A 23,371-nucleotide genomic window follows, 5' to 3' on the forward strand; every position below is an offset into this window, starting at 1 on the left:
CTTGCAACCTGAAAAAAAACGTAAGCGCCCGTAGAGTTTGTTTGACATGACAAAGAACCTCTGCAGCTGGTCTGCAGCCAGTCTACGGCTCAAAAATCAGCACGTCACACGCGCGCCCTCCGTGCGTTTCTTGTGTTTTTTGCACGTAGACCGGCCGTAGGAGCACGTACGTCCGGTTGTGACCGAGGCAATAAGTTACCTTTCCCAAGGGCACTGACACAACCCCATACCATGACAGACCCTGGCTTTTGGACTTGTTCCTAGTAACAGTCCGGAAAGTCCTTTTCATCTTTGGTCCGGAACACATGGCATCCATTTCTCAGAAAAAAAGACCTGGAATACTGATTCGTCTGACAACAATACACATTTCTCCTGTGTGATGGTCCATTCCAGATGCCGCCGAGCCCAGAGAAGTTGACAGCACTTCTGGACACAGTTAACATAAGGCTTCCTTTTTGCACAGTAAAGTTTTAACTACTATTTGTGGATGTAACTCCGTATTGTAGTGCTTGACAAAGGTTTGTCAAAGTAATCCCGAGCCCATGTGGTTATATCAGCTATAGATGAATGACAGTTCTTGATGCAGTGCTGTCTGAGGAATTGGAGACTCCGGGTGTTCAGATTAGGCTTGCGCCCTTGCCTTTTACGCACTGAAATTCCTCCAGGTTCCTTGAATCCTTTACTAATATTTCACCGTAGAGGGTGAAATATCCAAATTGCTTCCTATCTTTCTTTGAGGAACATTCTTTTTAAACATTTCAGTTATTTTCTCACACATTTCTTGACATAAGTGACATACGTCTTAATACTGATGCAGGCAAAACATCGGTCCTGGTATTACTGGACCTCAGTGCAGCTTTTGATACTGTTGATCACAACATACTGCTATATCGACTTGAACACTGGGTTGGATTGACTGGTAAAGTTATCAGTTGGTTAAATTCATACTTAAAAGATAGAAGCTTCTTTGTTACCATGGGAAATTGTTCCTCAACGTCAATGTCCTTGACCTGTGGTGTCCCCCAGGGGTCGATTCTTGGACCATTTTTCAACCTTTTCAACCTTTATATGCTCCCACTTGGGCAAATTATCAATAACAATTCAATTTTGTATCACTGCTATGCAGGTGACACCCAAATTTATTTTGCTCTATCACCTAATGATTATGCCCCCCTTGAATGTCTCTACCAGTGTATCGATCAAATCAACAGCTGGATGTCACAAAATTTTCTTCAGCTGAACACAGATAAAACAGAAGTAATTCTATTTGGAAAAAAAGATGAAAGACTCAGGATTACCACTATTCTTGACACAAAAGGGATTAAAACAAAAGAAATGGTTAAAAATCTTGGTGTTTTCATTGACAGCGAGCTAAACTTTGACAGTCACATGAAAGCAATCACTAAATCGGCATTTTATCACCTAAAAAACATTTCCAAACTAAGAGGACTTATGTCAAAAAATGATCTGGAAAAACTAATACATGCCTTCATCTCTAGTAGGGTTGATTACTGCAGTGGCCTTTTCACAGGCCTGCCAAAAAAGACCATCAAACGACTTCAGCTGGTTCAAAATGCAGCGGCTAGGGTTCTCACACGAACAAAAAGAACAGAGCACATTACTCCAATTCTAAGGTCCCTTCACTGGCTTCCAGTAAGCTACAGAATTGACTTTAAAGCATTGCTGCTGGTGTACAAATCTCTAAATGGTACAGGGCCCAATTACCTCTCTGATATGTTGCAGCGGCCTAACCCAATCAGATCTACCAGATCGAAACAGAAAAATTTACTATTAAAACCAGTTGTTAAAACAAAGTATGGTCAAGCAGCTTTTAGCTACTATGCAGTACAGCTATGGAACCAACTGCCAGAGGACATTAAAAATGCTCCTGCTGTTGGCAGCTTCAAATCTAGGTTAAAGACCAAGCTGTTTTCAGATGCTTTCTGTTAAATAATTAATATTGTCTTCTTTACATTTTTTATAATCTTTACTTTCTCTGCATGTTTCAAATTTACTTTAACTTTAACTTTATTCTATTTTATTCTGCTGGATTCTTTTTTTTTCTTTTTCTCCTCCTATTTGAACTACTACTTCATTTTATTATTTTATTTCTACTATTGTTTAATTCTTATTATTTTCTTTTAATTCTTTTAATTCTTTTAATTAATTGTTTAATTCTTATAATATTATATATTAGAATAAAAATAAAATTATTTTATGTAATTTTATTCTCTATTGTTTACTGTTTTGTTTTTACTTCTGTAAACCACATTGAACTGCCATTGTGTATGAAATGTGCTATATAAATAAACTTGCCTTGCCTTGCCTTGCCTTGCCTTGCCTTGCCTTGACAAACTGGAGATCCTCAGCCCATTTTTGCTCCTCAAGGACTAGGTCTTTCCTGGATACTGATTTTGTATCAAATCAATTTAGAAATATTAAATATTAGTATTAAATTAAAAGTAAATTTAGAAATCACTACTTTATTTTGTTATTTGCACTTACCATGCATTTTTACCGTCCCAACTTTTTCTGATTTGGGGTTGAAGAAACTCAGAGAAGCTGGGCTTCTATGGGCTCCTATGGCAGATTTAAGTATGATGTGTTTTAATGGGAGGAAAGCTTCATGCTCATTGGCCAACCAGCTTTTAATATGTTTTAATAAATCTATCCGGACGCTGTGCGTCTCTGTGGGTTAATGGGCGTGTGGGTAGGTGGGTTGCTAACTGTCACTATCTTCGTCAGTGAAATGTAGATAGCTAGATAGCTAGTAGATAGCTAGTTTGCAATTTACATGGCAAACAGTACTAATTTTGTCAACTCGATTCTCTCTGAGTTTTGAGTAGAGATTGAGAATTTAACAGGAGGCCAGACCAACAGATCTCATCTCATCTCATTATCTCTAGCCGCTTTATCCTTCTACAGGGTCGCAGGCAAGCTGGAGCCTATCCCAGATGACTATGGGCGAAAGGCGGGGTACACCCTGGACAAGTTGCCAGGTCATCACAGGGCTGACACATAGACACAGACAACCATTCACACTCACATTCACACCTACGGTCAATTTAGAGTCACCAGTTAACCTAACCTGCATGTCTTTGGACTGTGGGGGAAACCGGAGCACCCGGAGGAAACCCACGCGGACACGGGGAGAACATGCAAACTCCACACAGAAAGGCCCTCGCCGGCCCCGGGGCTCGAACCCAGGACCTTCTTGCTGTGAGGCGACAGCGCTAACCACTACACCACCGTGCCGCCCCAGACCAACAGATGAAACCAATAAAACAGAACACATATATAGATATATAGTTTGAGAACAGCCACCTGTGCTTGTCCTATTAAAAAAAAAACACCAGCAGCAGCTGGTTTTCTGGTATCTATTTTTAATCCTGTGGCATATATCAAACATCATAGATTTAAAACTGTTGAGCCTCTTTTGTAACATCACAAACTGAGCTCATCCAAATCAGTTTATCCTGATAGAGTCTGTTGTTAAATGGAATTACGTCTATGAATCCATAAAAGTGCAATCAGACACCCTAAATAAGTGAATTTGAAAAGTCTCTTTTAAACGTATAGGAGTTTTTGGCTAATGAAATCGAAAGCATTATTGCGTTTATATTCTCATAATACGTCTGTAATACTTGGGAGACCGTGAGAACGGCGTCAGATAAAATCGTATCTTCTTGGTTGGGGAGCGTCCCAAACCACATATCACAAGTAATACTGCATATCAGGACACAGGTATGCACATAGGCGCCAACTTCATGTCAACATTGGGGGGTCAGAATTATGTTCTTGCACTGTGATGTCATGACGTCGGCAGTGTATGTAGTTGAATATCAAAGACTCAGTTGTAAGTCATTTTCATTCATTACTATTCACCGTTGCAAGTGGGAAGCGCCCATTTTAACGATAACTTATTATGATGCATTAAAAAAAAATCTCACGACTTTAAACATTGTATGAAACACAATTTATTCAATAAACAAATTTAGTTTAATGCAATTTTCTTTGAGATGAATTCGGCAGACAACTGACAAGAATAGTGCAAAAAAAAAAAAAACGTGCACCATACTCCATAAAAAGGCTTAAGCCCGTTAAACTCATATATCCGCATCGGCTTTAACACAGACTTCAGTGTCCAAATTCTGCACAACATGAGCACCTTCATTGCTGGTGGCTGCCGGCCTATTGGTTCGGATAATCCACTTGTCCATTTTGCTTCATTTCTATGTTCACTGTTCAGTGAAAACGGTTGCGGGAGGCCACACAGAACTTTTCGCCTCAGTAGTGCTGCCTTGGTTGCTACGCAACGAACCATTTTATTTATCTCATCTCATCTCATTATCTCTAGCCGCTTTATCCTTCTACAGGGTCGCAGGCGAGCTGGAGCCTATCCCAGCTGACTACGGGCGAAAGGCGGGGTACACCCTGGACAAGTCACCAGGTCATCACAGGGCTGACACATAGACACAGACAACCATTCACACTCACATTCACACCTACGGTCAATTTAGAGTCACCAGTTAACCTAACCTGCATGTCTTTGGACTGTGGGGGAAACTGGAGCACCTGGAGGAAACCCACGCGGACATGGGGAGAACATGCAAACTCCACACAGAAAGGCCCTCGCCGGCCACAGGGCTCGAACCCAGGACCTTCTTGCTGTGAGGCGACAGCTCTAACCACTACACCACCGTGCCGCCCCCCATTTTATTTATGTTTTTTTTTTTTTTTGCCTGGGCCGCGTAGGCCTAGTGCTACGCAGTGTAAATTTTGCAGAGTGGAACCTGTCAATCACTCACTGCCAACCATTGGAATATTGCAAGCGGAAAAGGGGGCGGGTCATGTCCGATCATAACATTTTAGGTGACGTTTCTATAGATTACTTATTTTGCATTCAAAGCTAGGCTATTATTTGTTTAGTTGGTTTCAATAGTCAGTTAACATGAATTCATCTATACTGTTTACTACTTTTTCACGTTTCATTATTGGGGTGTTTTTGCCCCCCCAACTTTATCTTTGGGGGGGTCAAAAAGGTCCTTGCCCCCCCCGCCAGTGGGTATGCATAATATGACTGTATAGTGACTGTTCACATTTCAAAAATAGTTCTAGGGTCACTAAATTCCCAAATTTTACATCCTGCAGCTATAGTCATGAAAATGACAGGAAAAATGGGATTTCTTTGCAGGGCTGCGTTTAGCTGTAATGGTCCCTCAGGCTGTGATGGCATGTCATAAATCTGGCACTTCATTCCTGTCACTGTAAATGTAGGCCAGTTTGTCATTGTCACTGATTCCTTTATGTGGAAGCGTTCTGTTCACAATTCTAAGGTCAGAGTGGCTTCATTTCAGACGTGGACAGTAACGAAGTACATTTACTTGAGTACTGTACTAAAGTACACTTTTTGAGTACCTGTACTTTACTTGAGTATTTTTTTTTAAACTTCTGACTTTAACTTCACTACATTTGAAAGACAAATATCGTACTTTTCACTCCACTACATTTCTATCAAGGTCCTCGTTACTCATTACTCTGAAGCAGCTTTGAAAGTGGATGGTTTTTTTCTTTTCTTTTCTAAAACGTGATTGGTTTTTCGTAGGTGACACTGAGACACTATCAGTAATCACTAGAGTCACGTCACGTCCATAGACTGGATAAAATCAAGATCAGTGATTTCTCAGCAGCGTTATTTGAACACAATCAGTTGATGGCAGAATGGAAGGAGGTGGTTCTTCTGGAGAATGCACACACACCCATGGCCATACCTCGAACCCATGTTTCAGTTTTCTGAAAGGAATAAAGATTCGTTTCATTTTAAATGTTTGCTTTGTTTGCCAAAAATGAACCACATCACAGCCTACAAAAATTTGCTGTCCAACCTGCGGAAGCATATTGAGGTATATACAGTGGGGCAAAAAAGTATTTAGTCAGTCACCAATTGTGCAAGTTCTCCCACTTAAAAAGATGAGAGAGGCCTGTAATTTTCATCATAGGTACACCTCAACTATGAGAGACAAAATGAGAAAAAAAATCCAGAAAATCACATTGTCTGATTTTTAAAGAATTTATTTTCAAATTATGGTGGAAAATAAGTATTTGGTCAAGAACAAAAGTTCATCTCAATACTTTGTTATATACCCTTTGTTGGCAATGACAGAGGTCAAACGTTTTCTGTAAGTCTTCACCAGGTTTTCACACACTGTTGCTGGTATTTTGGCCCATTCCTCCATGCAGATCTCCTCTAGAGCAGTGATGTTTTGGGGCTGTCGCTGGGCAACACGGACTTTCAACTCCCTCCAAAGATTTTCTATGGGGTTGAGATCTGGAGACTGGCTAGGCCACTCCAGGACCTTGAAATGCTTCTTACGAAGCCACTCCTTTGTTGCACGGGCGGTGTGTTTGGGATCATTGTCATGCTGAAAGACCCAGCCATGTTTCATCTTCAATGCCCTTGCTGATGGAAGGAGGTTTTCACTCAAAATCTCACGATACATGGCCCCATTCATTCTTTCCTTTACACGGATCAGTCGTCCTGGTCCCTTTGCAGAAAAACAGCCCCAAAGCATGATCTTTCCGCCCCCATGCTTCACAGTAGGTATGGTGTTCTTTGGATGCAACTCAGCATTCTTTCTCCTCCAAACACAAGAAGTTGAGTTTTTACCAAAAAGTTCTATTTTGGTTTCATCTGACCATATGACATTCTCCCAATCCTCTTCTGGATCATCCAAATGCTCTCTAGCAAACTTCAGACGGGCCTGGACATGTACTGGCTTAAGCAGGGGGACACGTCTGGCACTGCAGGATTTGAGTCCCTAGCGGCGTAGTGTGTTACTGATGGTAGCCTTTGTTACTTTGGTCCCAGCTCTCTGCAGGTCATTCACTAGGTCCCCCCGTGTGGTTCTGGGTTTTTTGCTCACCGTTCTTGTGATCTTTTTGACCCCACGGGGTGAGATCTTGCGTGGAGCCCCAGATCGAGGGAGATTATCAGTGGTCTTGTATGTCTTCCATTTTCTAATAATTGCTCCCACAGTTGATTTCTTCACACCAAGCTGCTTACCTATTGCAGGTTCAGTCTTCCCAGCCTGGTGCAGGTCTACAATTTTGTTTCTGGTGTCCTTTGACAGCTCTTTGGTCTTGGCCATAGTGGAGTTTGGAGTGTGACTGTTTGAGGTTGTGGACAGGTGTCTTTTATACTGATAACGAGTTCAAACAGGTGCCATTAAAACAGGTAACGAGTGGAGGACAGAGGAGCCTCTTAAAGAAGAAGTTACAGGTCTGTGAGAGCCAGAAATCTTGCTTGTTTGTACATGACCAAATACTTATTTTACCGAGGAATTTACCAATTAATTCATTAAAAATCCTACAATGTGATTTCCTGGATTCTTTCCCCCCATTCTGTCTCTCATAGTTGAAGTGTACCTATGATGAAAATTACAGGCCTCTCTCATCTTTTTAAGTGGGAGAACTTGCACAATTGGTGGCTGACTAAATACTTTTTTGCCCCACTGTAAGCGTTTTATTCTAAGAGAAAGCTTGCAATGAAGTTGTCTGTGCTTTTAGAGTTAACAATAACGTTGCAATAGCTATGCAGTCTGGTTAGTCAAATGACTTTCTATGGATTTGTCCACCAAGTTGCTGTAGCCTTGTCCACGGCTAACGTTAACACACAGCTAGTTAACTTGGACACTGTTAGCATGTAAAAACGGAGTTACGCTAACATGAATAACATTAGCTGAAGTCCTTTCAGAAGTTCACTTTAGCATAATCTTGCCAAATAAACAGAATGTAGAAATCTTTCTTTTCTAGTAGCGTTAGCTACCCAATATGATTTCGAGTTTGAAAAGTTTGCTAGCAGGTCAGGTGGAGTTTCACTGACTAGCTAGCTTAACGTTAAATCGTTTCTTAATATGTTTTCAATGAGAACAGAGATGCCGGTTTCATTCGCCGAGCTGTGCTCACTGAACTCTCTCAGGTTTGCTTGGGTTGCATCTTCATGCTTTATGAAGGAAATTACGTTGTAAGCGCTCTCAGCGTTTCTCTTGAGGAAAGCTATTTGTCACAGCTGCTGGATGTCTCTGCTCCTACAGGACTACAGCGAGGGCAGAAATGCAGTTGGTGTCTGTATGTGTGTGTGGTTTAATTATTTTTAAAGGAGACACATACCATATATAGTTTCGACTTGTACATCATTTGCTATGTATAAGTCATTTCCAGTGACACTACCATTAAAGTAAAAGTATCCATACAGTACATATACCAGGAAGTAGTTTTGTTTTATTTTACTTGCCCCTCTTTCGTCCAGATACCCTACACAAACACATGATGTTTTCACAACAACGATAGCCCAGCCCTCGGATAAAATGATCGCACTTTCAAAGCCGTTCTGTTTAGATAATCAACATTTGCGGCAGTATAACGAGTCTGATTGGCTGGTTCATTTGCAGAAAAATGTGGGGGGGGGGCCATAATGTTTTTAAATATGGCTTTGCTTCCTGTCACTGGTGGTGTCTCAAAACATATACCAGTCCACTAAATGCTTAATGCAACGTCAAAATCTTTACACTGCTGTGCTACTTAATACACTAGCAAGCATTTAGAAACCGAGCCAGAGCGACGTACAACAAAACCAGAGCAGCAGGTGGTTAGGTGCCTTGCTCAAGAGCATTTCAGCCATTCCTGATGGTCCAGGGAATTGAACCAGTGACCTTTTGGTCCCAAAGCTGCTTCTCTAATTTTTAAGCCATGGCTTCCCCAAGCTGGCTTTATACCCCAACAGGTTATATGTTTTTTTTTTTTTAAACTTATGAGAGATTTAATTCAGAGTTGGCATCTGTGGTAGCATGTCTGGATAGAGCATCGGAATTCATAGACGCTGAATTCATAGACCAGGGCGTGGCGCGGGAAGGACTTTAGACTTAGACACTTTTCTGGCCTTCTGATCAAAGCAGAGAATAGTGTGTGGGTGTGGGTGTGTCTGAGTGAGTGAGTGAGCGTAATGGGATTTTTCTTTTACTGTCTTGTCAACTATTCAAAGAGTGCATTGTTACAGAACGCTGCTATTTCTCACAAGTCGCTGCTACCACATACTGGAGACCAGCTTTATTTGGAATGAACTGAATTCATGGAGATTGAACTGATTGTGGAACAGATTTGTGCAATAGTGCAGTCACCAGTAAGGAAAGTTGACGTTCCGCTGCTAAACTGATCTAGTAGGAGATGGGACATCTATTACACTGGGGAACACAATTTTTGTTGAGTTAGGTCTGACAGCTGCTTTTAACTAATTTTTGGGTGCAGAATCCAAAACTGATCTCAGTTTTTCTCTATCACGTCAAGTTTTTGAACTATAGGATCCCCGTTTTCTTAAAAAATATGAAAAATACTGTACTTAACAGATATGTGCTTGTTTTATAAAAATTTACAAATACAGTAAGCCCTCAGTATTCGCGGGGGTTAGGGACCGAACATGGCCGTGAATAAGCCAAAATCGCGAATACTTGTAAACCCCCCCCCCCCCCCCCCCCCCAAAAAAAAAAAAAAACTGCTCACAAATGCTTATTTTGATGTCTAAAACAGTCCCTATACCCTGGGCTATACTGCCGCAAAACTCTTCCCTTCCTTTAGCATATCGAGAAGTCCTACCTTCTCCTACAGTGTCATTACCTTCTTCTGGCGCTTAGGTTCCTTGGCAGGAGCCTTAGAAGATGCAGAGCGTTTAGGAGCCATTGTAGGGCGTAAAAATTATTAAAAAATACCAAGAACGCACAACACGTGAACAAGTCTGAACTACGGGAACCGCGAGACTGTACTGTACAATGCGCTCATTCGTATCAGCCAATGAGCAGCAGCCCGCCATTCAAACTTCAGCCAATAGCGATGTAGCAGTGCATAAACGTTCGCAGTGCGTAAACGTTCGATATGTTCACCGCAAATGACTGCGAATCGCTGAGATTTCCGCGAATGTATAGGAGATATGTTCTATATAAAATCCCGCGAATATGTGAATTCGCGAATAGGCGGGGGTCTACTGTATTGACATACAATGAAATATGAAAGAAACAGGCATGACTGCAATGTTTATTTAACACTTATGTTTTTACAAAGGATATGGCTACTGTAATTATAATTGTGTGCAAGAAGAAGAAACCTTTATTCGTCACATGCACACTTCAAGCACAGTGAAATTCATCCTCTGCATTTAACCCATCTGAAGCAGTGAACACGCACGCACACACTCAGAGCAGTGGGCAGCCACACCAGCGCGCCCGGGGAGCAGTCAGGGGTTAGGTACCTTGCTCAAGGGCACCTCAGCCCAAGGCCACCCCATGTTAACCTAACTGCATGTCTTTGGATTGTGGGGGAAACCGGAGCACCCGGAGGAAACCCACGCAGACACGGGGAGAATATGCAAACTCCACACAGAAAGGCTCTCGCCGGCCGCTGGGTTCGAACCCGGAACCTTCTTGCTGTGAGGCAACCGTGCTAACCACTACACCACCGTGCCACCTGTGCAAGCAGTTAAGGTAAAAATTTACATTTATAGCTCTTTCTGGAGTGTTCAACTTGAGGACTATCGCGTTTGATGCTCCAACAATAGTCAGCCATCATACGGTGGTGGGCAAAAGTTTACATACCCCAACAGAATGTTTTGTTTCTTGGCTATTTCTAAGAGAAATTGAATGATAATGCACAAAAACCTTTCATTTCACTTGTGGTTAATGGTTGGCTGAAGCCATTTATTGTCAAGAAAATGTCAAGAAAATGTTAACTCTTTTTAAACCATTATGACAACAAAAAAACTACACAAATGACCCTGATCAAAAGTTTACATACCCCAATTCTTAATACTGTGTATTTCCCCCTTTAACATCAATAACAGCTTGAAGTCTTTTGTGATAGTTGTCAATGAGTCTGTTTATCTTTTCAGATGGTAAAGCTGCCCATTCTTCTTGGCAAAAAGCCTCCAGTTCCTGTAAAGTCTGGGGCTGTCTTGCATGGACTGCACGTTTGAGGTCTCCCCAGAGTGGCTCAATAATGTTGAGGTCAGGAGACTGAGATGGCCACTCTAAGACCTTCACTTTATGCTGTTGTAGCCACTGACAAATTGATTTGGCCTTGTGTTTTGGATCATTGCCGTGCTGGAATGTCCAAGTTCGTCCTATGCGCAGCTTCCGGGCTGAGGCGTGTAGATTTTCCTCCAGTATTTTTTGATAAGTGACTGCATTCATCCTGCCATCAACTCTTACCAAATTTCCAGTGCCTTTGTAGTTCACACATCCCCAAAACATCAGAGATCCACCACCATGTTTCACTGTGGGAATGGTGTACTTTTCATCATAGGACTTGTTGATTCCTCGCCAGATGTAGCGTTTAGTGTTGTGCCCAAAAAGTTCAATTTTGGTCTCATCACTCCACACAACTTTTTGCCAGAAGGTTTGGGGTGTGTCTCTGTGCAGTCTGGCATATCGTAGACGGGCTTCTTTGTGGCATTTGCGTAGAAGGGGCTTTCTTCTGGCAACTCTCCCATGCAGCCCATTTCTTCTCAAGAGTCTCCTAATTGTACTCTTTGAAACATCCACATCAACTTGTTTCAGAGAATCTCAAAGTTCACCAGATGTTATTTGGGGCTTCTTCTTTACATCACGCACAATTCTTCTAGCAGTGGTGGGTGAAATTTTTCTTGGTCTACCTGAACGGGCTTTGGTGTCTACAGAGCCCCTGACTTTCCACTTCTTGATTATTGTTTGAACAGTGCTGACTGACATTTTTAATTGCTTTGATATTTTCTTATATCCCTTCCCTGATTTATAAAGTTCAACTACCTTTTCACGCAGGTCCTTTGACAATTCCTTTGATTTTCCCATGGCTCAATCTCAGAGATGACGCGCAGCACTGGATGAAGGATAAAAGGTTCTCTCAAAAGTCCAGCAATTTACTGACTTTTATTTTCACCCACTAATTAGAAGAAAACAGATCACAGGTGAAGGTAGTTGCCTTTAATTGCCATTCAGTCCTGTTTGTCAAATTGTGTACAGGTTTTCAGGCCAATTCACAGGGGTATGTAAACTTTTGATCAGGGTCATTTAGGTAGTTTTTGTTGTTTTCATGGTTTTCAAAGAGTAAAATGCAGTAATGAATGCAATAAATAGCTTCAGCCAACCATTAACCACAAGTGAAATAAAGGTTTTTGTGTATTATCATTCAATTTCTCTTAGAAATGGTCTTTACTACAGTGGAATTTTGCTTATCTGGAGGGTAAGCTGTGGAGAAAAAACTTGACGTGCTAGAAAAAAAAACTGACTGCAATTTTGGAATCAGCATGCCAATTTTAGTTTTAATCAGCATAAAAATCTAACTCAACAGAAAATTTTTTCAAATTGTTCCCCAGTGTTATGAGCCATGAGGACTGTCACACACATACGCACACACATGCATACTGAAACCATGACTCTGCTTCCTTCTGAGCTATTCAGGATCTCAGTGGTAAGCTGATCATTTAGCTAACTTAGTAACGAACATATCACTGACAGGTTTGGCTACTGTTCAATAAATGACAGACTCCCTTACTGAAAGTATCAAAGTGTGACCAATACGAGATACCGACAGTATACATGGCCCTTTCTATAACTGAGTACATTTCAAGTGTTGATTCTGTTAGTCATCGTCAACTTTGTTCTCGTTAAACTGGGCAATCCATTAACAGAATTGACAATAGCAGACATGACGTTTCCCACCATTTTGTGTCTTAACTCCACATGCTAACCTCAAACTAGCGAACACATGGCATTGTATAATAAAAACATGGATTTTAATCATATGTTTTGTTTTTGTTTTTTTTTAAATGAGTGAGAGATTCACTCCAATATCACAATAACAGATTTGACGAATCATTAATCTACTGTTGGTGTATCCTCGACATTTTGTTCAAATTCAAAAGAGAGAAGAAACACAACATAACATCCCTCACTGCCTTTCTGAAGTTTCCCGTCAGAGGAAGTGACATCTCTCAGTGCAGGTGTCATGCGTATTATTAAAAGTCTGTGGATTTTATGCCGTTTTATAACAAAATTAACAGAGTTGACAAGAACATTGGGACAGATACAAAAAAATATATATATATTAGTGCTGTCAAGCGATTAAAATATTTAATCGCGATTAATGTCGCGACTGTCATAGTTAACTCGCGATTAATCGCAATTTAATCGCACATTTTTGTCACATGAAAAACCATTGTAATTCTCTTATCAGCATAAAAAAGTGAATGCGCTTGCTCACCGTTCGAACTACGGGGGTACTCGGGGGATCCGAGATCCCCTGAAACAGACATGAGATCCCTTGAAAACATGATTTGGGAAATGTTGGGGGGTCTCTAAAATATTGGCAAAATGATGTTTATTGACATAGCAATCGTGTGTAACGGGAAGCATTTGCATATCCGAAGTGAGCGCACGATGGAGATCCGTGCTCTGAGACAAGCGCAAGCACCCCCCCAAGGGAAAATAAGGGACCCCCCAAAAATATCGGCATAGTTCGAACACTGGTTGTACCAATGTTTTTTTTTTATTGCAGAGCATAACACGTCTTGTCACAGCCACTGCAAAGAGGGGCTGGAGCCGCCGATGGGAAAACGAAACCTAACCGAGCACCGTGGCTCTTCGGGGGAGGGCAGAGGACTCTGGCTGTGCGGGGCGTGGCATCATGTCACAGAGCGTTAATCTCGCGATAAAAAAATTATCGCCGTTAAAATTGAGTCAAGTTAACGCGTTAATAACGCGACATTTTTGACAGCACTAATATATATATATTTTTTACACGTAGTGGATGTTCATTATGTCTAACTATTACAAATATTTTAAGTTCGTTTCTTAGACAAGGATATTTTTTTAAGCTTGTTACCTTGTTAACAGTTTCGGCGAGAATCTCCCGCCTTCTTCAGAAACAGTCACCAGATGTCGAGTGGTGACGTGCCTTATCAGCTGATGTTGCGTGCAGGAGGCGTGAACGTCCCGCCCAATTTGACAGGTAGTCCACGCCTCCTGCTGTCAGGTCGCTCCTCCAGGACGGCGCTCCAGGTGTGCGACAGTGCATACGCTCCCTCGTCCCGGTTCATCGTCCTCTGCGCCCGCTTGCGTATCTCCACTGCCTCTAAAATCCAACGCTGGAATCTATTTTCTTCAGCGCGAATGACTCTGGCCTCTTCCCAATTCATTATGTGATTTTGCCGTTTGCAGTGGTCTGAAATGGTTGATTTTAGGTTTTCTTGGTGTGCTTTTTCTTTTTCGGATCTTGTGAGTCTTCTTGTTGTTTCTTTTTCACATTCTAATTGGTGTTCTTTCCTTCGAGTATGGAAGCATCTGCCCACCAAGAAAACCTAAAATCAGCCATTTCAGACCACTGCAAACGGCAAAATCACATAATGAATTGGGAAGAGGCCAGAGTCATTCGCGCTGAAGAAAATAGATTCCAGCGTTGGATTTTAGAGGCAGTGGAGATACGCAAGCGGGCGCAGAGGACGATGAACCGGGACGAGGGAGCGTATGCACTGTCGCACACCTGGAGGAGCGACCTGACAGCAGGAGGCGTGGACTACCTGTCAAATTGGGCGGGACGTTCACGCCTCCTGCACGCAACATCAGCTGATAAGGCACGTCACCACTCGACATCTGGTGACTGTTTCTGAAGAAGGCGGGAGATTCTCGCCGAAACTGTTAACAAGGTAACAAGCTTAAAAAATATCCTTGTCTAAGAAACGAACTTAAAATATTTATATTTTTTTTATTACTGAAATTTCACATAATACAGAAAATAGACTTTCCAGGCAATTGATTTTGTAACAGTTGATAGAATAAGTCCCCCAAAACAGACTGTTAGACTAAATCACTTCATGTTTATTCAGGTTAAATGTACGAATCAGGAGTCGAAGACAGCCGATAATGTGGGGGGGAGGGGTGGGAGTCATTTCGTAAATGTTTTATGGATAAATTGGGATTAAAATGTACATCAAGCATTGTTATTGGTGAAAGTTTGTCATAACTTGCATTCTTGTCCAAAACTGATTCAGTAAAGCTTTCTTTTGTGGAAAATAAAAGGTTTATCTCGGAGATGTGAAATGTACCCCGAATTCTAGAATGACCCATATATCCTAGTAAAAATCTAATGAGCTACAGTATGCGCTAATGTTAACTATAGGAAATAACGAGCAGTGTCTGTTAATAAGTCTGATACTGTATATTTTGATGTCTTAACTTCGAATATTCAGTTCCGTTCATTTCTTTCCCTGTCTCTGTCAGTCTGTGTGACGGAGGTGGAGTGTGTGCGGGAAGGCTGCCAGTCCGAGTGCCTGCGTCGAGTCGCCGATTCCGTTCCCGATTCTCAGTGCTTCACACTGGTGTTCCGAGGAGGGAGGAAGAGTCTGGACCTGTGTTGCTCATCACGTGAGGAGGCACAGTGCTGGGTCCGGGGCATCCGAACTCTCAAAGACCGTGTCGCCAACATGAGCCAGAAGGACAAGCTGGATCAATATCCTTCAGCTTTGATTTCAGGTTGTAGCTCAGACCAGTGGACTGAGAGAGGGACAGTCTTGAATCAGTGCCATGACTTGCAGGTTTATCTGTTTTTCTTGTGTATGTGCCCAGTATTGCAATCAGGCAGCTCGGTTTGTGAAATTGACTTTAATGCTGTAGCAAGGCAAAAGTCCAGTCGTTGGCTTTTCCTCTACTTTGCAGTCAGATAAACACACAGGCACTTGGCACGTATGTAGGGAAATTAAACCATTAGAGTCTGTTGATGCTGTGGTTTAGTAACAGCTCATGGAACAGGGCTTTGTATTAAAGGAGAACCGGAGTCATTTTTAAACTTGCTTTATTTCTTAATTAACGTGTTGTTCAATTACGTTTTCGGTTTTAGTAACCTTATATCGTGACTCGTATTGGCAACTAATTGCAATTAAATATTATACTTATCGGCCTATTCGGTTTTTAGCCGTGTTGAATTTAGTTCGTTTGGTCCACGGCAGGCGTCGCTTACACTACGTTCAGACTGCAACCTGAAACGACCCATATCCGATTTGTTGTGAAATCCGATTTTTTTGTTAGGCCGTTCACATTACCAATTATATGAGACTTGTATGCGATCTCCAGTATGAACGGAAAACGACCCAAAAGTGTCCCGCATGCGCAAATTGACACGTAATAAGCACATCTACGTAATATGTAAACAAAAAAAAAGCGCACTCTTCATGTTTAATGATTTCTTTTTTTTTTGTTTGTTTAATTATCTGGTTAGTGTTAAAGTGTGAGGTCTCTTGTGTGTTTTTGTTTCTGAACTGAAATGAAAACATGTAGCCTGGTAACGAGGGTTGACTCCTAAATGTCTCTCTAATTTCTATATAAGTGCACTACGTGTTACTAGGAAGTAATGGATTTTTAAACTCTATATAGTGCACTCGAGCTTCAGTAGGCAGTCATTTGGGATACGGCCGCTGTATTAGAGCAATTCCAGCGTTATGGACGTGACACTTGAACTCAAAATGGCAACAAATGACCCAGTGCATGTTTTATTGTCTCCCAGTATTTAAACAGGTGTTGCATATTTTAAGGCTGTACCATACTGGAGAAGTGATAGAACAAGAACAATTCCCATAGTACATCTAGGGCATGCCAGAAAACGCCAATAAAAGATGCGTTATGGATGTGACAGAAAAAGTATCACTTTTCTTGGGTGACTGTACATTTTTATCAAACTCTGTGAAATTGTAAACCTAATGTCGAAATGGAGATATCCATTTGATAGAGGGGTCCAAGGTGAATATTAAAAAATCTTTGTTTAAAATATTTTGTATTTCATGCAGAGTTTCGGAAGGAAAAGTCAGCGTTATGGATGTGACGAAATTCCGTTACGGATGTGACGCGTCTGAAATAGACATGGCATATGTTTAGAAAATCAGCAATTTAACCACCATAACCCTTTGAAAAACTCTCTAAATATCAGCTAAAACTATCAAAGTTCTTAAATAATATTTAGGATGGCTATTGTTTTGCTGTTTTGTGGATTTTAGCATACATTTCTGTGGCTTGTGGCAATAATATAGAAATTGTACATGATCAAAGTTGATTTTAGCTTGGGGTTTACATTATAAGAAAGAAAGACTGACAGTGACATATTAGGTTGGTTACAAATTGGTTCAGCTTGTTCACATCTGTAAAATACAGGCCTAGGTGATATCTCTGGGAGTGGTTTTGATGTATTACATGTTGCTTTATTTTTGCATGGTGAGGTTGACATTTACATGGAATTGCCCATTACCAAACTCTTAATTCAGGCTTAATAATTTGCACATATTTATTTCGTCATATTAATAAACTTTTTCTACATTTTTATAAATATTTATTTAGATTGTTTATAGCCAGCTGAATTCTGCAACTTCTCTCAGCGCTGGCTCAAGGTGCAGAAACACCAGTGCAGTTTGCTATGGAGATGAGGCGAGACCTGGCGATGTGGCGGCGGTGGAACTCGCACAGTAATCTGATTAATGTGGGCAGCAGACTAATGAGACCGAAGGTGTCAAATTACTGGAAATTTCCAGAACAATCTTATAATCTTGTAATACAGGATGGTTTCAGTTATAAATCAGTTATAGAAACTGTTTTATTTAATCAGGCTAACAGATCAACATCCAGGTCCCTACCAAATCCACCATTAGCTTGATCAATTCTATAAAAGTCTATTTAAATTCTGAAAACTGTACAAGTGTTGTTGTTTTCCACCAAAGAGGCGGGATTAGCCAACGCAGAATAGTGACGTTTGTCTCTTGTTGATGACGTGTAGGTCGCATGAATGCAACCTGTCCGGTCAGACTGCAGTCGCATGTGAAAATAACGGATATGCATCGGATTTAGGACCACATATCCAAGCGGCCTGGGTCGCATGTGAAAAAATCGGATCTGTGTCGTTCAGATTTTCAATAACAAATCGGATACAGGTCGCATATGGGCAAAAAAATCGGATATGGGTCATTTCAGGGTGCAGTCTGAACGTAGTCTTATCCGCACGGTCTTCACGAGACTTGTGAGAGACTTCGAAACGTGAAGTGTCAGCCAGGTGTCAGTGCCGCCATTTTGAAAACTTTTCCAAATGAATTTTTTTTTTTTTTAGCAAAACACCAGGCTTTATTTTTAACTGCATCAAATTCTGCTCTCTTTTTTATCATTGCAGTCTCTCTCTCTCAGGCCCAATTCTGTCAACCTCATTCTGATAAGTTGTTGCGCTCCTTTTTTTCTTCTCTTTATATTTTCTCTGATGTTTTCTTTTTTTTTATTTACTGTTTATTGAATGAATGAATCAACCCTTTATTGTCACTGTTACCAGTGAAATTGACCATCAACCTGTCCTTACAGAGGGGGAACAGGACAGGAAGACAGGGATAAAAGAAAAAAAAGGAAAGATGAGGAAAAAAGAACCCCCCCACTATGCTCCTATCAGGAGTACAGTGTGGGAACATTTAAAAACCTCCGCAAAAGCCCACAATAACACAAGTAAACTTTGAAACATGGGACTTGGGGGGGGGGGGGGGGGGGGGGGGAAGGAGGGGGTAATCAGGGGTGGGGGGGGAAGGGGTAAGGGGGTAGGAGGGGAGGGGAGGAGGTAGCGGTAACCCAGCACAAGCAAGCAGCCGTCCGCTCCTGCAGCCATGCAAACGACGCTGGTCACGCACCCGCTCGTCACACTGGGGGTGAAAAACGGCGACCGCGGAAAATTGGGGAAGGAATGCGAGAGTGTCTCCCAGCAGTGACCTTCTGGGGGAAATATTATACCAGCAACGGCCTTGATTGAGGCCGGTGCTGTTCAGGGAGCCGAATGTCGATAAGATAGAGATTATCGACATTCAGAGTTTATTCATTTTCTTTTAATAACGCGCGCGCACACACACACACACACACACACACTTATGTGCCAGCGAGGCACAAAACAAGCAACATAACATGACAAGGGGAGGATTTATGCATTAAGTAAAACAGCAAAGTCAACGTAAGCACATCATACATAGGGGGAAAAAAATCTCTTTTTAAAGAGTTTGACCTTATCTTTGCATTCTATATGAAATCAGGTCTTACACTTGACACATAGCTGAGCCATTTCGACCAGTTCTCTTAAAAAAAAAAAACAGTTTGGTTCCTTTGTCCAAATGTAATTCTCTCCATAACATATCTCATCTCATTATCTCTAGCCGCTTTATCCTTCTACAGGGTTGCAGGAGCCTATCCCAGCTGACTACGGGCGAAAGGCGAGGTACACCCTGGACAAGTCACCAGGTCATCACAGGGCTGACACATAGACACAGACAACCATTCACACCTACGGTCAATTTAGAGTCACCAGTTAACCTAACCTGCATAGAGTCCGGCCCCAGGGCTCGAACCCAGGACCTTCTTGCTGTGAGGCGACAGAGCTAACCACTACACCACCGTGCCGCCCTCCATAACATATATATTATAAATTATATCAATTCACTCGTTTATCGTCGGTCTGTCTTTTTTAAGCATTTTCTGGTCAGAACCTTTTTACACCCCACTAACAACACTCTCGAAAGGTATTTGTCCCGCTTTGTATATTCAAGTCCTTCCAGATCACACAGGTACATGACTTTGACATTTAAAAACATTTTCCTTTTAAAAACAGCCTGCAGGACCCCCAGAATCTCTCTCCAAAATGGAGCCACAGAAGGACAGCCCCAAAAAATGTGAAAATGATTTGCTGAGGTATTCCCACAGGACCTCCAGCAGGCAGTCTGATTGGAATAATTGGTCTTTTGTGCCGGAGAACGAAAGAATCGAGTCGCATTTTTCTTGTCACTGACCACTGCTGTCTGCAAAGCCTGTCCCACTCTTCTTGTGAGACTGTGAGGCCTCCCTCTGCTTCCCATCTTTCTGTAATATCCAAAGTATGATCACTTTTGAGATTTTGAAGAGCTGGGTATAATTTGGATATTATCTTTTGGAAGGTGACGTTCCTGTAGGGTCTTTGAAAAACGTTGAGAATTTCTTCCCTCCCTGAAATGACGTCCCTTGGGAATTTCTTACTCATGAAATCCCTAATTTGTAAATATCTAAAGTGATCTTGATTTTGAAGACCAAATTTTCCTTTTAGGTCCTGGAAACTCATGACTTTGTCCTGATCTAAGAGAGTGCAGTATGCTGTAAGTCCGTTTTCTGTCCAGTTTTTGAACCTTGTGTCATAATTGTTCGGTACAAAATCTTGGTCATATGCAAGCCGTTTAAACATTACAGTTCCTCTCCTCAGTTGATATTTTTTAATTACTTCCCCCTATGTTTTCACAGACCCATTATCAATGGGTTATTGGGGTCCGAGAGATGATGAGTTAATGAAGGATCTCCAACTAAATTATTAACTGGTAGTCCCTTTCCCATTGCCATTTCTATTTCTTTCCATTTCGATCTATAATTTGGAGTACACCATCCCACCAGTGGCCGAATTTGAGCTGCTCTATAATAATTTCTCAAACAGGGGAGGGCTAATCCACCTTTCTCCTTTGGTAATTGCAGAGTTTTATATTTTATTCTTGGCTTCTTCCCTGCCCATATGAATCTGGAAAGAATTTTATCCCACTCTTGAAAATATAATTCTGGTTTCTCTATTGGTATTGAGTGAAATAGACATACAGTGGTGCTTGAAAGTTTGTGAACCCCTTAGAATTTTCTATATTTCTGCATAAATATGACCTGAAACATCATCAGATTTTCACATAAGTCCTAAAAGTAGATAAAGAGAGCCCAGTTAAACAAATGAGACAAAAATATTACACTTGGTCATTTATTTATTGAGGAAAATGATCCAATATTACATATCTGTGAGTGGCAAAAGTATGTGAACCTCTAGGATTAGCAGTTAATTTGAAGGTGAAATTAGAGTCAGGTGTTTTCAATCAATGGGATGATAATCAGGTGTGAGTGGGCACCCTGTTTTATTTAAAGAACAGGGATCTACTAAAGTCTGATCTTCACAACACATGTTTGTGGAAGTGTATCATGGCACGAACGAAGGAGATTTCTGAGGACCTCAGAAAAAGTGTTGTTGATGGTCATCAGGCTGGAAAAGGTTACAAAACCATCACTAAAGAGTTGGACTCCACCAGTCCACAGTCAGACAGATTGTATACAAATGGAGGAAATTCAAGACCATTGCTACCCTCCCCAGGAGTGGTCGACCAACAAAGATCACACCAAGAGCAAGGCGTGTAATAGTCGGCGAGGTCACAAAGGACCCCAGGGTAACTTCTAAGCAACTGAAGGCCTCTCTCACATTGGCTAATGTTAATGTTCATGAGTCTACAATCAGGAGAACACTGAATAACAATGGTGTGCATGGCAGGGTTGCAAGAAAGCCACTGCTCTCCAAAAAGAACATTGCTGCTTGTCTGCAGTTTGCTAAAGATCACGTGGATAAGCCAGAAGGCTATTGGAAAAATGTTTTGTGGCTGGATGAGACCAAAAGAGAATTTTTTAGTTTAAATGAGAAGCGTTATGTTTGGAGAAAGGAAAACACTGCATTCCAGCATAAGAACCTTATTCCGTCTGTGAAACATGGTGGTGGTAGTATCATGGTTTGGGCCTGTTTTGCTGCATCTGGGCCAGGACAGCTTGCCATCATTGATGGAACAATGAATTCTGAATTATACCAGCGAATTCTAAAGGAAAATGTCAGGACATCTGTCCATGAACTGAATCTCAAGAGAAGGTGGGTCATGCAGCAAGACAATGACCTTAAGCACACAAGTCATTCTACCAAAGAATGGGTAAAGAAGAATAAAGTTAATGTTTTGAATGGCCAAGTCAAAGTCCTGACCTTAATCCAATCGGAATGTTGTGGAAGGATCTGAAGCAAGCAGTTCATGTGAGGAAACCCACCAACATCCCAGAGTTGAAGCTGTTCTGTATGGAGGAATGGGCTAAAATTCCTCCAAGCCGGTGTGCAGGACTGATCAACAGTTACCGCAAACATTTAGTTGCAGTTATTGCTGCACAAGGGGGTCACACCAGATACTGAAAGCGAAGGTTCACATACTTTTGCCACTCACAGATATGTAATATTGGATCATTTCCGCAGGAAATAAATGACCAAGTATAATATTTTTGTCTCATTTGTTTAACTGGGTTCTCTTTATCTACATTTAGGACTTGTGTGAAAATCTGATGATGTTTTTGGTCATATTTATGCAGAAATATAGAAAATTCTAAAGGGTTCACAAACTTTCAAGCACCACTGTAAAAGTCTTGGTAAAATGTTCATTTTAACTGAATCTATACGAGAACTGATATTTGAGTAAGTGGCTGGAGTGTGGAACAGGAAATACTGGGGGGCACTATATTCTTTTAGCTATTTCTCATCTCTTCTCATTATCTCTAGCCGCTTTATCCTGTTCTACAGGGTCGCAGGCAATCTGGAGCCTATCCCAGCTGACTACGGGCAAAAGGCGGGGTACACCATGGACAAGTCGCCAGGTCATCACAGGGCCGACACATAGACACAGACAACCATTCACACTCACATTCACACCTACGGTCAATTTAGAGTCATCAGTTAACCTAACCTGCACGTCTTTGGACTGTGGGGGAAACCGGAGCACCCGGAGGAAACCCACGCGGACACGGGGAGAACATGCAAACTCCACGCAGAAAGGCCCTCGCCGGCCACGGGGCTCGAACCCAGACCTTCTTGCTGTGAGGCGACAGCGCTAACCACTACACCACCGTGCCACCCCCCCATCTATTGATATCTGCTGTAATTTCTTTTTTGAGGGGGCCATAGTTCATTTCTTCTCGTTCTGATATGTCTAAAGGCAGGAGAATTCCCAGGTATTCAATATAGTTTTTGTCCCAGTCTAGATGGTACATGGAGCGGAGACATTGAGGGGGATTAAAATGAAAGCCAAGGACCTGTTTTTTTTTTTTTTAATTTATACCCAGAGTATGACCCATACTCATCTAAAATAGACATCAACGCTGGCAGAGATTCTACTGGGTTTGAAAGACTAACAAGCACGTCATCTGTGAACAGGGCCAGTTTTTGTTCCCCTGCTGCCATGTTTATACCTGCGATCTTGTTGTTCTGCCTGATCCATTGTGCCAATGGCTCAATAAAAATTGCAAATAGGATTGGACTGTCTTGTTGATCTCTCCAGCAAAAATGAGTCTGTGAGCTCCCCGATGATTTTTAGCTTAGCTGATGGTTTATCATAAAGGGCTTTTAATGTGTTAATAATTACTTGATTAAAGCCAAATTTCTCCATAGTGTTGAATAGGAATTTCCATCTGACAGAGTCGAACGCCTTTTCCGCATCTAGACAAAC

At 41.6% G+C, this 23,371-nt stretch overlaps 1 protein-coding gene across 1 annotated transcript in view; it reads left to right on the top strand.

Moving 5' to 3' along the window:
- The window catches only part of plcd3a (phospholipase C, delta 3a), a 136,262-nt gene that overhangs the window by 74,737 nt on the left and 38,154 nt on the right, over nt 1–23,371 (top strand). The window contains exon 3 of the mRNA XM_060902031.1: nt 15,297–15,525. Within this exon, the coding sequence (XP_060758014.1) occupies nt 15,297–15,525 (229 nt within the window). The remainder of the gene's footprint in view (nt 1–15,296; nt 15,526–23,371) is intronic.

Source organism: Neoarius graeffei, chromosome 20 (assembly GCF_027579695.1).
Source record: "Neoarius graeffei isolate fNeoGra1 chromosome 20, fNeoGra1.pri, whole genome shotgun sequence".
Lineage (NCBI taxonomy): Eukaryota > Metazoa > Chordata > Actinopteri > Siluriformes > Ariidae > Neoarius > Neoarius graeffei.